At 42.1% G+C, this 16,832-nt stretch overlaps 2 protein-coding genes across 2 annotated transcripts; one reads left to right on the top strand and one right to left on the bottom strand.

The window, feature by feature from the left end:
• Window positions 1-4,782: 4,782 nt before the first annotated feature.
• Window positions 4,783-11,531, bottom strand: gprc6a (G protein-coupled receptor, class C, group 6, member A). The gene is made up of 6 exons (XM_053431785.1): window positions 11,183-11,531; window positions 10,137-10,431; window positions 8,770-9,573; window positions 8,276-8,488; window positions 7,895-8,018; window positions 4,783-6,478 (listed from the first exon to the last, which is right to left on the bottom strand). Exons 1-6 carry the CDS (start codon window positions 11,383-11,385, stop codon window positions 5,376-5,378), a joined length of 2,742 nt encoding a protein of 913 aa, XP_053287760.1. The 5' UTR covers window positions 11,386-11,531; the 3' UTR covers window positions 4,783-5,375.
• A 1,514-nt stretch (window positions 11,532-13,045) lies between these two features.
• On the top strand, window positions 13,046-16,832 carry cnih4 (cornichon family AMPA receptor auxiliary protein 4). The gene is made up of 5 exons (XM_053432326.1): window positions 13,046-13,176; window positions 14,559-14,627; window positions 14,888-15,000; window positions 15,480-15,620; window positions 15,762-16,832. The coding sequence occupies exons 1-5, from the start codon at window positions 13,108-13,110 to the stop codon at window positions 15,787-15,789; spliced, it is 420 nt and encodes a 139-aa protein (XP_053288301.1). The 5' UTR covers window positions 13,046-13,107; the 3' UTR covers window positions 15,790-16,832.

Genomic DNA, 16,832 nt, shown 5'->3' with positions numbered 1-16,832 from the left:
TGACCTGCCAGTGCTTGTTGATGGGCATCTGTTATTACCACGCTCTGGGCAGAGAGGGAGCAAGCAAGGGTTTCAAGTGGAGAGCACAATGGACTCGGTGTAGCTCCTTAAGAGTAGCATTGTAGCAGATGGCGGAGAAACACTCGACTACAAAACAGATGACGCCAGCATCTGTAACGTCGCCAGGCTGCAGATATAGGCACTCTACAACCGGTCCACTACCATATCCACCACACAGCAAACTTGATAGCGCTAATGTAGCTACACTTACACCAATCAGAGGCCTAATGGTGAGTAAAACACATTTGTCTTCCCCAGGCGAGAAAACACATCAGCAATACTGGTCAGTCAGTGCCCAAGTTATTAGAAATATATTTGATTTAGGATTTTAAGAGGAAAACTAAACGTACGTCTGAACTAAACTTATGGGAGAGTGGATGTTCAATGTCTAAATATAATCATGAGCCTCAGGACGTTTAGAAAATAGTACGATTGGCTAATAACTAAACCTTTATCCTCGGAAGTATTTTAGGATGTTTGAGCTTATCACGTCATGTGTCAAATGAAGCAATGAAATACCCGTCAGGCTGTTAATTCTTAAACGCCACTATATTCTTAAGTGTGGGATGTCAGCTCAATCGTATCTTATTACAATGTGACGCTTTTTCCTCAGAGCTGGTAACATTCCTCACAGCTGCGCCCGAGTTTCCAGTTTCTGTTGATCTCCTTGGCTGGTACTTTCCCTGCAGCCACTAAACAATGCTCTCTGGGAGATCCTGTGTCTTTCAGTTGTCCAGTTATCACAACCTTACTTTCCCGTTTCTCAAAAACACAGGGATAGAGCAGAAGGTCAACGGTTCGACTCCCGTCATCATCACTCGTGCACACCCAGTGACCAGGAAACTTTATTGATCACGTCACACACAAATCGCCTGCCATTTAAAGCATCTCTTTATTGGCTGTCATTAGTCATCACACATCAGTCGCTTCCACATAAACTGAAGCTAAGTATTTACAATTGAGAGCATATTTTACGTACATAAGGGAACTCCCCCACTTGCTCTCACATTGTTCTCTCCTAGACAAACAACATTAGGCTCATGCCTATTTTAAATACCTGCCTGACTTCAAAACATAAAGTTTTCAAACTTTAACAACTTAAACCTTGTTGCAGGTTTTGTCATCACGTCTGCCTCCGTCTGATCTGTTGGACAATATTCCAAGTTTATCTTAAAATTCTTCACAGTTGACCTTACAAAATGATATTTTATGTCGACATGCTCGCGTCTCGCCAGTGCTATTGTGCTATTTATCCTTGTAAACCTTAGGTGGTGTGTATTGACATGACTCAATGACTTCCAGCAGTTGTTCTAGGTACCTCCGCCTCGCAAGTTGAGAGGGCAACAGTTGGCGGCTTTTTGGTTTTCCAGGATATCGAAGAACCATTTAGGCTTACACAATAGCCAGTTTGACCCCAAGACCAGAAAATAATGTAAAGTAATGTATAGTAAATACAGGCCATTTACCATCCCTTCAAGAACAAGGATGTTGAGAAGAAGCTAGCTGTGCAATCTGATATGTTGAGTTTTCACGGTTCCATGTTATTTTTTTTTCTTATCGTCTTATTTGATGTTGCACAACAAGAGGGATGAGTTCGGAGCAGGGGATTTTTTTTTACTGTGAAACCTGATGACGAGCAGCACCTGAAGCCTTTCACTTCCCACAAGGACTGATCACGTCATTTTTTGCAATACTTTCGGTGTCCTTTTGATTTACTGTAGCAGTTAATTAAATTGTCTCTTTGTTTTGTCTCTGCCAGCATCAAATAATTATGGTGGCGGATTAAATAATCTTCACAAACGTATACACAGATGAAACAGATAATAAGAGGATGAAGTTGCTCTGTGGTTTTACAGCAGTTTGACATAAAACTCAGACACAGCCATGATAATAACCTGGTCTGTGTAAATAACAGAGCTGGGCTTTCTGCCTCTCTTAGGGGACTATATACATCCAGAACACCTGTCCATACACAGCCTCTATAAACTAGCATGAGGACTATCACTGTGTGTGACGGCATCACGTCAGTAGAATTAAATCCTTTTCACGTCTGTCCTTTAATAACATAACATGTCAATTATCTTTTATCCAAAGCGATGCCAATTATTGCATTCAACATCTATGAGGGGCCATTCTGGGCTCAGCACCTTGCCCAAGGACACTTGGCAAGGGCTGGGATTCAAACCCAGCCTTCTGGTTGGAGGAAGACCGTTCTACCGCTCATCCACAGCCCCCCCTTTTAATGTGGGCTCCCAGCATTCAATTCAGTTTCTCTGGAGCCTGCAACATGAAATCCAAAGTCAATTTAAGATTTAATCTCCCCTTTTTTCCTCCAGCTGTTCTTGTTTAGGGTGATTTTGCATTTTCCTAACAAAGTCACATTTACTGTGTGCTGAAGTACCCAACAAGACAGTGTGTATGTGTCCAAATGGAGACTTTGAGCAGCTTCTTGTGCAGTCTGTTCTTTGTGTGAAAATACTACCTCTCGATATCTGAGACATTTCAAGTGTGTTCTTAAGAACTTTAGCTTTTCAGGCACTCTCAGTCAAGCAGCTTACTCATATTCACACAATGTGGAGGAACCTGTTTGGCTGCAGAGAGTCCTGCCGAGCTGTCACCCTCACATCTGGTTACCTATAATGGCTTCTTACCTCCAGATTGGCTTATCTTGAATTGCTTATACTTGTTTGAGTGTTTAATAGTGTAAAGCAGGGGTGTCCAAACTACGGCCCGCGGGCCATCTGCGGCCCGCCATCCATTTTAAGTTGGCCCGCCTAAAAAAAAAAAATTACAAAAATTATTAGCATTATTTTTTTTTTAAACTAACAATTTGGTAGAACTTAAATGGCACTTACTTATAGCACTTTGTAGTTTTGCTCTATTTTTGAAGAAATTGTACTTTCTTGATTCTTGTTGTTCGGGGTTTGTACCCTCGGGTAGGGGAGAGCTCCCCTCTAGGCGAGCTAACATTATATATCAGTAAAATGTACACATTTCCCATTAATTCAGGATGTTTCCTAGCAATGGAAATTATCAGAATGTCTTCAGGACAAAGGGCAGTTAAAATATGATTGTTTTTTAAAAAGTTGTCTTGTTTCTCACTTTACCCCAGCTTAGGGGTAAAGTGAGACAGACCAGAGAAATCAAGGGGATAAAGTGATCCACTTACTTTTTCCACTTTAAAACTACCATAACAACACATGTTGTAATAGGTAAATTAAGCACATTTATGATTATTATGATCCATGTGATCTCTTGCACACCCTAGCTTACCTGCACAGGGACAGGGATATTGTTTTTCTCTGTGTATTCAAATGCCAGTTCACGGCACTTAACTGGAGCAAGGCCATGGAACTTGTCAGCTAGTTGTTTCAAGTGTTTGGCAAGCTCCTCCTCCATCTCATCTGTGAATATTCTCTTTACCTCAGCTACTGCACCCCAGGCTACTGATTTTACTTTCCCTTTCGCTTTTTTCTTTATGAATCTTTTGAGGGTTGTCTTGTCAATATTTCTATCCCTTCCAGCTTTTCTTAAGGACTTCTTTACTTTCATGACCTCAGCGGCTGCACTCTCCACCTGTGCGAGGGCTGTGTGGCCCCAGGTTGTCTTCCTGGTGTAGTTTCTTGGCATGATGGCTTTTCTACAATGTTTATGGCATTAAAAATAAAACATATGTAATGTAATATTACACTAAACTTAACTTGTGCTACATGCTTCACTTTACCCCAGCGCATATGTCTCACTTTACCCCACAGCCCTCATTTTAGAAAAAACATCTCTTAGCAATTCAGGCTAATCTTCAGCTAGCATCAATCACATGGTTTTATATGTTCGAAGTTCATCAACATGTATGATATAAGAAAAACAGGATATGTCCTCTGGGCCTGTCGGTGTTATTCACATTCTCAGTCCTTCGTTGTTAAACACAGTCTGTTTTATTCCACCACTGCATTGACCAAGTCACCAGTTTACCATTACCTTGTAGCAGAAGCAGTTATAAGTTAGATACCGAGATGGTGAGTTACAAATGACCTGTTTAGAGCCCCAAATTAACATGATGAGCCTTTGACTGAGAAAATATTGACACTTAAGAACTATGAATATAATTTATTTATTTACTTAATTCGTACTGAATAAAACTTCAGACCAGGGTTAATGTTAAGGATATAAATCAGTCAGAAACGAGGCAATGTTCCTTATTGTTATGAAATTATGTTTGTGATGCATTCAAACATTTTGTAGTGGACCCACTTTATCAAACATGATTGATAATTTGGGACAGCATGCTTTGGGTAATCTGGGACAGTCACTTCATTTTCTAAAAGGTGAAATGTGCATGTAGGGTCTTCCTGGATTAAAAAAATAGGTAAACTACAGAGGTGTAGCGTAACTTCTGCCGTTGTAAGACTGGAGTTAATGGTAAATGCAGTTTGTCCCTGTCTGTTTAAACTGATTGTTTGGTTAGCAAACTAGACCATAATCAGTCAGCTCTTTAAAACCGAGATGATCCAAAAAGAGTCCGTCCTGTGTTCTGCAGCCACTGGTCCCACCAAACATGTGGAGAAGACAATGGGGTGATCGATGATGATGAGTCTCTCACCTGCCAGGACCGTCTGTTCCCTGAGTTGCCTAAATGGAATGATAAATAACTGAAAAATAATCTGTTATTATTACTTGCTGTTGATTGAATTTTGAGAAAAATGTGATAGACCTTTAATAGAATGTTTTAAATACATGTTATAATTTCTTTATTTAGGGTTCTTTATGAAAATGATGTTTACATGTTATAAAAATATACATTTTTACTATTTATTTTATTTTCCTTTTTTTATAATGCTTTTAAAAATAGGTCATATTGAGCTTGACAAGCATAAAGCAAAGTGACCAGGGCCTAATACAAGTGTCCCATTACAAAGTGACCTCTCCCAGATGATCAAATTCCGGCAGAATTTTCTTTTTCAGCACCATATGTCCCATGTCTCCTCTGAGTATGATATCTCCATTATTTATTCTGAATTAGGGAAAGGTATAATTTGTTGGTCTGATGTGAAAAACAGATATTGGAATATTTACCCGATTTCACCCTACATTTTGTTTTGCAAAGTTGGCAAAGAAATGTAGAAGCCACGCCTGATGTTGCATTACACATGAATAGTGCTCCAGTGTCTTTCCCACAATAACATATACAGGGGATTAATTAAACATCTTTAATGTTTATTGGCCCATACCCAAAGGCAAAGTATGAGTTTCACTATCAGGACAGAAAAATTTAAATAGCTGCGTCACTCCTCACAACCCATTTTAAGTAATGACAGTTATATGCTGCTTCTTCTGAGGAAGTGTTGTGTTACTGGCCCTCTGTATAAACTTGTGCTGCTCGTTCCCGTTGTCACTACTCCATATTCGAGATAACCAGCTGCAGGTAGAGAGGGTGGCAGAGCACAGATGAAGTCCCGACCGATAGACTGTTTCTCTGACACTGAACTCCCAGATACGGAGATAGATTCAGAGGTTTTGCTGGAATATTGATACACATTGTTTCTGAAAGCACTCGTGGTGTTTTGTTCCTTCCTGAAAATGATAACGTAGCACTTTGGTAAGAAATGACAGCTGAGGATGCCGTAGTTGGACATGAGAATGACCACCATCTCCACCGCCGAAAGGTAAACTCCTGAGGTGGAAACGTAGACAGGAACAAAGAGCATCCAGGAGATAAGGTAGAGCAGCATACTGAAGGTGATGAACTTTGCCTCATTGTAGAACTGTGGAAGTTTGCGGCCTTTGAAGGCACAGATGAGACACACAAACGCTAGGAAAGCTATGTAGCCCAGCATCACCCCGAAGGCCACATATGAGCCCTCGTTACACTTCTCCAGTACAGTGGTTGGTTGCAGGACGATTTGATGAGATGGGCTCTTGATGACTAGCCAGCAGATACAAGCAATCACCTGCAAGGCCACACAGAGGCTGATCATGACGTAAGGCTTGAAGAGCCTCCGCAGAACCACCTGCACTGCAGGGTTGAACTGAAAGGCCAGCAGGATCTGCAGGGTCTTGACCAGGATGCAGGAGACGCACAGAGTGAAGCTGAGACCGAAGAGCACCTGTCGAGCCTTACACTGCAAACTGTTGGGCCGACCGACAAACAGCACGGCGCTGATGTAACTGATGACCAGAGAGAATAGGATGACGTGGCTCAGTGGCCCTCCGGCAGCCTTCACTACAGGAGTGTCGCGCTGATGTAAAAACAGAGCTGACACCATCAAAGCCAGGAGGATGCCCAGGGCAGAAAAGGTCAGGAGCGGCACAGCAAATCTGTCCGACCAGGAGAAGAAGAGCACGACTTTGGGGGTGCAGCTGGAGCTGCCCTCGGCCGACCACTCTCTGCTTATGTTACAGCTCAGACACTGATCCATATCTGCAGGGATGGAGGATTACAAGCACAGGTACGGATTAAAACAACAACAGATCCGATCTGACTCAACACAATCCCACACCCACCCTGGTGATTAAGCTAACTTGGCTCTGGGTAAACATAAGCACCAGCATAACCGGGTTAGTGAGAAGTGCTTATTTTATTTTATCAGATCTTTATCAAGTTGTTGGCAGATAATTGTCGTGACTGGGAAGGAACATCAGTTTCTACAATATCAAGTGTCACTCAAGCTCACACTTTGTTGTTCTTAGTATTCCTGTTTTTTCAGTATATTATTGTGAACTGGTATACATGTTGAAAAATGAAGAACAGAACTTTTCCATTGTGGTCACTTAATTGAAGAACTGATTATGAGGAGAGATTTGTCTGTTCAGGGCACTTGCCTTAGAACCAGGGGGAAAAATGGTCTAAATTGATTCCAGCAATCATGGTTCCAGCTTCCTGAAAGTCTCTGCTCTGCTGGTCACTACACTCTCTTATGGCTACGAGACTAACCCGACATCTTGTTCCATAGTTTGTTGTCATGCAGTATGATGCTGACACAAGATCATTTACCCAGGGACGTACTGGAAACACTCCAGTACGGATACAGAAACCGGACACACTAATGTTCTGTTTATACTGCAATGTGTGTCTGCAAATAAGCTGAATTCAGGTAATCTGGGACATTGGGTAATGTGGGAAACCTAAGCATCAGTCTGTTCATTTCCTGTTCTAAACAAATCTAGTCAACAGGACTTTTACTATAGGTTACCATGGACATCATGTTACTGAGATCACAGGACTTCATGGGGCTCAAAGAAAGGGGCAGGGCCAGTTTTAATCCGAGGCTTTGCATGACAAGCTCAATGATATCGGATTCTGACAAGATTAATGTTAAGGACATTAAATCTGATGAGAATGAAGCAGGGAATGTGCTTTTACTCTGAAGACAAATGCAGAAGAAGGTAGATGCAGTTACATTTTAATGCAACACTAGATTATTGATAAACTGATAAATTACTGATAAACTACACATCTTAAAACCCAATGTTATAGACTTGCTCTCATGTGATGTTGGGTTTTTATTGTGGTTTTTTCCCCGTTTTCATTACACATTTTATTGTACTTGTTAATTTTTTTTTTTAATTGTCATACTACTGCTATGTGTATACATTTTCATTTACCTTTCTTGCTTTGCTATTGAAGCACTTTTTGAAATCTCTCTTTTACAAAGTGATATATAATAAAGTGAATTATTATTATTATTGATATCTCCCATTCGTTGCTCCTTGGGTGTGATAGCACCTGGGTTTCTGTACTTGTAAGCACACACATCCCTAAATGACAGCTTATATTTACTGTGCACATGAAGTAAAGGTGTCCAGTGAATCCAATGTGTTGGGAGGGGTGACGCACCTGTTTTATTCGAATAGTAGTTTGCGGTACAGTTGATGCACTCATAACAACAGGTGTGTTGACCTTCTGCAGTTTTTTTGAACTCTCCAGGGACGCAGCTATTGGAGCACTTGGAGATGATGTACTGCAGAAATCAGAGAGATTACATTCAACACTTCATTTCATTATTCTTCTCTTATTTTTTTATTATATTTCTTGGAACAAATCTATTAGATTTTTCCTGAATTCTACTCTTGGTATATACAAATATACAAAAAGTAGAATTTGAAATGTTGTTTTCAGCTTTAATGGTCTGCATGTTTTCAGTAAACACATTTTTCAGTATTGCACGTGAGTCTGTGAGTGTGTAACGTTCCTAAGGGTAGCAGGATTAGGGCCTACCTGAAGGTCCTGGAAGTGGTGGGTGCTCACATTGGTGTAAGTGAAGTCGTTGGTGGATGGGTGGTATTCAGCCACAACCTCAGTAAAATGATTATTTCCTCCATTTGAGCACCACATTTTCAGGTCGTAGCCCAGGTTGATGTCACCGCTGCTGTCAAACGAATAGGTTTCTCCTCTAAATTCAAACTCTTGGAATAACAGAGGTTTCAGCAGCTACAGGATAGAAGACATTTCATTATCATCCCAGTACCTTGGAAAAGACCAACCGCATCTAGATATCATATTTAGTGTGGCAAGGATCTGTCTCCACAGCCAAAAATAAATCCTTGGCTGTTCTAGGAATTTTATTTTACCCCAAATCCTTACTGCCTACAGATCTAAACCCTCATTCTAAGACTAAAACTAATCCGCGTAGACCCTGTAAATGCAATGCAACACAAGAGCACACACACACACACACACACACACATACACACATATATGTGTGTAATTACCTCCCAGGGTTGCATCATGCCTGGTGTTTTGCAATCTCTGCTCCTGCAGACAGAAGCCACCGTCTGAGTCATGGCGCTGACAGCCATCTCAACACTAAGGATAGTGGAGGCATGAGTTTGTTTCCTGAGATGTTTTACAGCTTCTGAAATAAGCTTAGTGTCTTCAAAACCTTTACTGGCATTTAGCTGCAAATAGAACTCCTTCATGAACGGGTTATTCCTTGTAAATTCATGTCCAGCTGCCTCCAGCCTGCTCAGGTAGTCCTCAATTGATGACGCTTCTCCACTCTTGAAGGTGAAGCCCACAACGTGTCCTATGTCCCTCAGGGTCGCGTTTACTTTCACAGAGTTGCTGGAGGACCAGCTGTCACTGGCCACCCAAACTCTTCTCATTGACTCCACGCTCTGTCCTGCTCTCAGTGTCTGATGCTTCAGCTCCTGGAAAATATACCTCATGTGAGTTGACTTGGCAAAAGACACAATGACCTGCACCTTGGGATTGTTGAGGATGGTTGTGGCAATGGCCTGGATTTCAGAGTAGACATCATGACTGGTCACAGACTGAGGTAGAATCGATTTGAATGCCACACAGATCCCCTTTACAGAGGCCTGGGACACGAAGCTTTCCAGAGCTGATCGGCCATAATCTCCATCTGTGGAAACTATTCCCACCCAGTTCCAGCTGTGGATGTGGAGCAGTCTGACCATGGCAGCTGTCTGATGTTCATCATTAGGAACAGTCCTCAAAAACGAAGGGAAGCGGCTCTTATCACTCAGAATGACAGCAGTTGATGAATAGCTGATCTGGAGAAAAAAACAGATGATATCATTTTTAAAGATGTGACCTCAGGGTTGAATGCATAAAGTCACTTTGGATAAATGCGTCAGATTAATGATATGTAATGTAATGTAATATGTATGTGCTCTGAGCTTGAGTTGCTACTTACAACCTCTAATAAACTCTTTGCGACTGTTCCTATGTGTAAGTTTCAAACTTTTTAGTTTGGTCAAAGTTTTGTTTGGTAACACACTGCTTCACCTGTAACTTTCCCAGCAAACAGGTTAAGATGCATACGTGTCTCAATTCAGGGGCTGCATCCTACGGAGGACACAGGGGGCCCACGAAAGAGGAGGCCATGTGGAGGCCGAACTGAGGTTATATGGTCTGGTTTATAGAGGATATTTTCAAGATCTCCGTCAACAGAGGATCAAGCTTTATCTGTGGCTCCTCACTTTGAATATGTGCAAATGGTCATGATCATAAAAGGTCTGATATTCATCAGCTGCCACTGAAAACCTGTTCTGCTGCTTTCTATAACAGTCACCGCTATGTGTGTCAGTGTTGCCACAGAGGGTCAGCAGCTTACTTGAGGAATCATCTGGAGTGTCAGTTGCCTGGCGATGGCGATGGATACTTCAGAGTGAGAGGCACCTATAACAGCCATGACCGGCTGTCCACAGGCAGAGGTGTTGCCCTCTGTGTAGCAGTCGTCCTGCTGCATGATGTCTCCTGTGTGCCTCAGAGTTGTGCTGGGATCAGCGCAAGAGTCCACGATTAGGTACCCCAGAGTGAGGTTCACAGCCTTGAGCAGAGGGGACGTATTCATGACCTCGATAGCATTGATCATAGCCAGAGCCAAAATCAGGCCTCTTTCGCTAAACCTGTGAAAACAATACATTTGTTATTCCAATAATAAATACAGGAGTTATGTGATAGAATGGAGACTGTGAGGGACAAGAAGACAGAGAACAAATAACTGTGACAATTTAAGATAATTCTGAAACTAAAAATCAATTTCTTTTACTTGAAATCTGTACATATGAGACAAAGGTTGAATTGGGTGTGTTCTTCATCAAATCAGTCTAACATACACAATAAGGAGGGAAAGTTGACTCGACTCTGTGAAATAAAATCACATCTTGAAGTATCAGTGAGAAAATCTTTGTATTTTCCTAAATTGTATTTGTTGCCGTACTACAGTTGATGTACTTCATAATATATTTTCTCTTTCTATTTTATCACGAAATTTTAGAGGGAAATATTACTTTTTATTCCATCACATTTATATGAGAGCAACAGTTCGCAAGTACTATGCAAATTGTAAATTTACAAATATATTAATTTAACCCTGACCCCAAAGTCTGGTAAAGTGTATTGTAGCTGTGTTGCTGTTTCTGATAATAATTCACATTTAAGTGCTATCAATATTATTATCAATATTTAAATATACACATTGACAACTTTAGTACTTTCACACTTTGAATACATTTGGAGGATGACTTTGAGTTCATGATTGTTACATTTATTTGTTATGGCAAGTTTGGAAATATGCTGTTACTACTTCAAGTCTCTGATAACATTTTTGAGAAACAACCGTTGGATAGTTGATTCTATTAATCTGGATGATCTCACCTGATACATGGCTGTGGTTGTAGTGTGAAAGAGTTATATTTTTCTTCTACATCCTCATGAATGGGAAAGAATCCTGCGATGACGATATCTCCTGCAGCTGTAGCTTCCATCATCCTGGTATAATGTTCAGCAGCATGTCCTGTATCCATAATAATAAGGAAAACTGTGATATGGAAGTAGATTACAAGAGCAACCCAGGCCATATCACTATCCTCTGTGTTCGCTGTCTGAGCTCTCACTGGTTTTTCACCTCTGGCAGAGTGATACTCTCTTTTTTAAGCATCTTCCCAAGGCTAAAAGAAAACTGTCTCTTGCTTCCTCATTCACACTTATCTCTTATCACATTCTCCCCTGCAGCCCTGCCCACTTCATGACAGTGAGGGAGGCATTGTTCTGCACCTTTCCTCATGTCTGCTCTTGTGCCTCCGCATTTCGCAGCCCACAGCACATCTTCACATGTTGTGTTGTGTAAAAAACGAAATGCATCAGTTTACGATCATATACAACAGAAAAAGATTAAACCCCCACGTTAGAGGAGCTTCAACTAGACATATGAATCCATCATTGCAATTACTGTTGAGGGGGATGAACATTTAATAGTTTGAGTACTTGGAAGAATTTATATTTTATATAGCACCTTTCAAAACACAGTTACAAGGTGCTTCACAAGTTAACAATAAACATAGACATATCTATATCCTTAACATTAATCTTTTCTGAATCCTAAGTCATTGACATTGTCAATCAATTCCAAGGGGGAGCTTCTGATAGACACTTGCCCCATCCCTTTCTGTGACATTAATAAAGTCATGTCACTTAATGTAAAAGTCCCGTCGACTAGCCTTAGTTAGAAAAGGAAGTAGACATACTGGAGTTTAGTTGTCCCACATTACCCAATGTCTCATATTACCAGGATTCACTCTCTATAAAAACACACACGCGCACAAACACACACTCTTGTCATTCCATTCTGTTGACTGGGCTGTTCTCACTGTTCCAGTTATTACATTACATGTCATTTGGCTGACACTTTTGTCCAAAGCGACTTACAATTATTACACTCAACATTTATGAAGGGGCCATTTAGGAGTTCAGTATCTTGCCAAGGACACTTCGGCATGCAGATGGGGAAGAGTGGGATTTGAATCGGCAACCTTCTTGTTGAAAAAACACCACCCTACCACCTAGGCCACACCGCCCATGAATTCCAGCTGTTCTGTTTTGTAAAAAGTCTTGTCTTTGTCTTTAGTAGAGATTTAATAGAGAATAATGAGTTTATCAGACACATCTTTTCAGGGAGACTCTTCCACAGAGTGGGATCCCTGACAGAAGAGGCCCGGTCTCCTCTGGTCCTCAGCCTGGTCTGTGGGATGGTGAGCAGGGTCGTCACTGAGGACCTCAGGTTACGACCGGGCACGTATGATGTCAAAAGTTCCTAAATGTAGTTAGGTAAGCCTTAACAGTTAGCAATAAAATCTTCACTTCAGTTGTAAAATATTGCAAGCTAATGAAGAGAAGCTAAACTCAGAGTAGCATGCTCTCTTCTGATTTGATGAGGAGTCTGGCTGCTGTGTTTTGGATTAGCTGTAATCTATGAATAACAATCTCAGATTTCATCAGGTTAAAAACACACACTTGAGTGTGGGTGACTGGATGTGCATAACTTTTATCCCCTGCCCCTGGAGCCAGCTCAATGATTCCCAATCTTCCCATCATCTGCTCTCCCACCTGAACCGACTTGTTAGTAAAGATTATAGCAGATGACACGTCTGTGGTGTGGTTCTATTTTTTTTACTTTTTATATACGGTGAATGGTTTCTAAGCAGTGACTCTGTTCCTCTCCGTCCACCAGGGGGCAGCACCGCCCGGAAGAGCTCAGATTATCGAGCCCTCCGGACTCAGCGAGTTAGTGACGGAAGAAGAAAATGGAGGCGGCAGTGTTCATTCTGTCGCTCGTTGACTGCTGTGCCCTGATTTTCCTCTCGGTTTACTTTGTATCCTTCCTGTCTGTGTGCTGCTGGGTGTGTGCGGAGCGGGTCGCTTGATATGAGCGGGCACAGGTGGAGCCGCGGACCGGGGGTCGGTGAGCCCGGTGTGGAGGGATGAAGTGCTTCCTGGGGGTGGAGGTGTAGTCACAACAACACGGTCCTACAGGTCAGGAGGACAGTGAGTCAGCATAGATACAGATAGACCAACCTGTCTGTCTGTGTAACTATCTCTAACTATCTCTCTCTCTCTCCTGCTCTCTCTCTCTACCTCTCTCTCTCTACCACTATCTATCTGTCTATCTCCCCCCATGTCTGTCTATCTATCTATCTATCTATCTATCTAACGCTTCTCTCCTTCTATCTTTCAGTCTGTCTGTCTGTATGTATATCTATCTATCTATCTAACTAAGTATCTATCTATCTCTCTAACTATTTATCTCTCCCTCTATCTATCTATCAATCTGTCTGTATGTATATCCATCTAAGTATATATCTATCTATCTAACTATCTCTCTCTCTCTCTCTGTCTGTCTGTCTGTCTATCTCTTTCAATATTTCTCTCTCTGTCACTTGCTACCTTTGTCTCTATGTATCTCTCTTTCTCGCTCTATCTCTTAATGTCTCTTTCTCTCCGTCCGTCTCTCTCTCTCTCTACCTCTGTCTAGCTGTTCTTCAATCTAACTCTCATGCGCTCTCTCTCTCTTCTCTCTCTTTCTTTGACTCCAGAGCTGCTTGTCGTTATCGCCGTTAACAATAATTATTATAACTGGTGTTCATTATTAACGTCATGACTCTATAAGCCTCTCTTCTCCCAAACCGGTTGAGGCAGATGTTCGCCCACACTGAGTCTAGAGGTTTCTTCCTGTTTAAAGGGAGTTTAACAGGAAGTGCTGCTTGTCGTTTGAACCGTTGGGTTTCTCCTTAACTTTGAAAGGTCTCCACCTTACTCTAAAGGTTGGGTGTGTTTGCCTTTCACACCTTTATTGACCACAGAACTTTGATCATTCACAGCACTGGCCCTCATCAAATGCTTTTGGCGAAGAGACACCGATGGAAGAGAAAGTTGAGAATGGGATGAGGGCATCTTAATAATTACATAGAGACTGTAAGCTCTGGAAGCATTTGGAAGGAGGATCCTTCTCTTGTGTCAGCTTCTGAAGAGAAAGACTTTCTCAGGCATGTTGTGAAACACGCATCAAACTGTTGTGCGCACACGCAACCAAAATCCGTAACCAGCAGCACGTGAAGAAGTTGGTCATCCCCTGTGCCCACGCCTGCTTGTGTCATTTCTTGTGATGTCTCAAATCTGTTTGTTTTGTTCGGTTGGTCGGAGCCGATAGAAACAGAATGAAAAGCTACATTGTGTTTGACCTTGACTGAAAGCTCAGATTATCACCCTGTCTGATCTAGAATGTGACTACATCAACGCTAGAGCCTGCTGTTCCAAGCTGAACAGAGTAAGTCATGGTACTCTGGATCATTACTGACACACACACACACACACACACACACACACACACACACACACACACACACATACACACTCAGACTCACACACAATTAAATCTATAATTATACATGTATGCTGCCTTTTGTTGTGCCTTATCACATCTTTTTAAAAAGCTGCTGTAGTGAGAATATTACTATATGGCTGTATCATTTTTTCTGATGTAACGTTTCTATGTATGTTTGTGTGTTTGATATGTTGTGTCTCCAGTGGGTAATTCCAGAGATGGTTAGCCAGTGTCTCACCACGATGCTGATGTTGGTGTCCATGCACTGGTTCATCTTCCTCCTCAACCTGCCTGTAGCAGCCTGGAACATTTACAGGTCTGTTTCCACTCGTGCTGTCATAACAGAGACTCTCCTGCAGCTTTGGGTAATATTAAAAACACGAGTACGGTGTGAGACAGTCATGAGATGGTTCTGTAGCTTTTTACCTTAGGAGCTCATTCATTATCTCTGGCTGAAATGGGCCATCGAAAGCTCTGAGCAGGGCTTGATTCTGCAACACACACATGTGATAGACCGTGAAGGTTTTATTTGACCCAAAGCTGCTTCCAGACTTGCACTTAGCTAGAGGCATTCTCTGGATGGGCTGTATGTGTGAATGTGAATGTCAGCGTGAGAGCCTCCAGACTTTCTGCGGAGTTTCTCCAGACAGCCCCTGGGTAAAAAGTCAACAGAATGAAAAACAACTATCTCAGGATGAAAAAAGAGCATCACACACATTTGGTTTACTGTTGGTCAGAGGGCAGGGTTTATGGTGCAGTGAGGCTCCTTGGTGAATACTCTTCCCGTCCCTGCAGGCATGTGAAGGTTCCGTTGGGAAACATGGGCGTGTTTGACCCAACTGAGATCCACAACCGAGGTCAGCTCAAGTCCCACATGAAGGAGGCCATGATCAAACTGGGCTACCACCTTCTCTGCTTCTTCATATATTTGTACAGGTGGGAGCGTCAGCACCGCAGACACACTGATATAGAATGACAGGCTGGCGTCTTGCAGCAGACAGCACACTGCCTGTATGATAATAGTCTGTTTGCACACTGGCAGCTTTGTATTAACACTTTCCCCCCTTGTCTTTCCAGCATGATCTTGGCTCTGATCAACGACTGAAGAACTCGGCGAGCTCTCAAATTCCAAACGTCAGGTTTTTCTGTTTTACCCCCCACATCCTCCACTGTCTGCATCAACTGTTCCAGAAAAAGTTTACAGTATCTGCAGTTGCACTGAGCTTCATGCTGTCTTCTGTGTTGTCACAATCCCAGTGTGTTCACTTGGACATGATAATAACTTGATATTGAACCATTTAGCACTTCAGTGTCATCATTACAAAATTCTGTTGTTAGGGACTTGACTCATCTGTTCATTTTCTTCAGCTTTTATCTGCAGCACTGAATAATTTCAACAGAAAGAGTCAAGCATTGATTACATTGGTTTGAGGACTCTGAAAGATTGGGTAGCCTCTGCATTTGTCTTTGTGTTGTGTATGTACTCATCGGTCTTATCCAATGCTTTTGATGCTCCTCCATTTCTCTAAACTCCCACAGTTCCAACAATCTCCCAGTTTATTGTAACACAACGGACTTGAAGCTTGCAAAAAAGTTCGGATCAAAGGATTTGTGAAAACTCTGTTATTGTGACAACACGGGCAATGATCAAACCGTGGATCCCTGCCTGATCCTATTCTTAGCCTTTGTAAGACCTCCAGCCTCACACTCCATCACTGATCACCAACGCAACACTATTCTCCCCACCGACACACACAACCACTCACACACACCTCTGGGCAGAGTGAAAGACAATCACACTAACCAGGCACTCCTCTTGTGTTGTATCTGAAAAATGTCACATCTCGACTGAAAGCTGTCTGAACAGAGAGTGGCAGTTTGGATTCAGCTTCAGTCACGCACCAATGCAGTATTTACTGAACAACTTTTATACTGGCGATGTGACAGTCCGTGGGTGAGCTGGTGTCTCAGTTCTTGACTCGGATGATGGACGTGTGTACTCCTCTGTCATGACTGTTCTGAACGATGAGAGGCTGCAGTGTGAGCTGCCAGAGCAGGGATCCTGGAGAACTGCACTTCAATGACTTCATGTCTCATTACTGTCTTTTTGGGAGGGAAATTTGTTTCATAAATAAACATGAAAGACAA

Source organism: Pleuronectes platessa, chromosome 10 (assembly GCF_947347685.1).
Source record: "Pleuronectes platessa chromosome 10, fPlePla1.1, whole genome shotgun sequence".
Classification (NCBI taxonomy): Eukaryota; Metazoa; Chordata; class Actinopteri; order Pleuronectiformes; family Pleuronectidae; genus Pleuronectes; species Pleuronectes platessa.
Note: the sequence above shows the minus strand (reverse complement) of the source record. Positions and strands in the feature narration are given on the sequence as shown.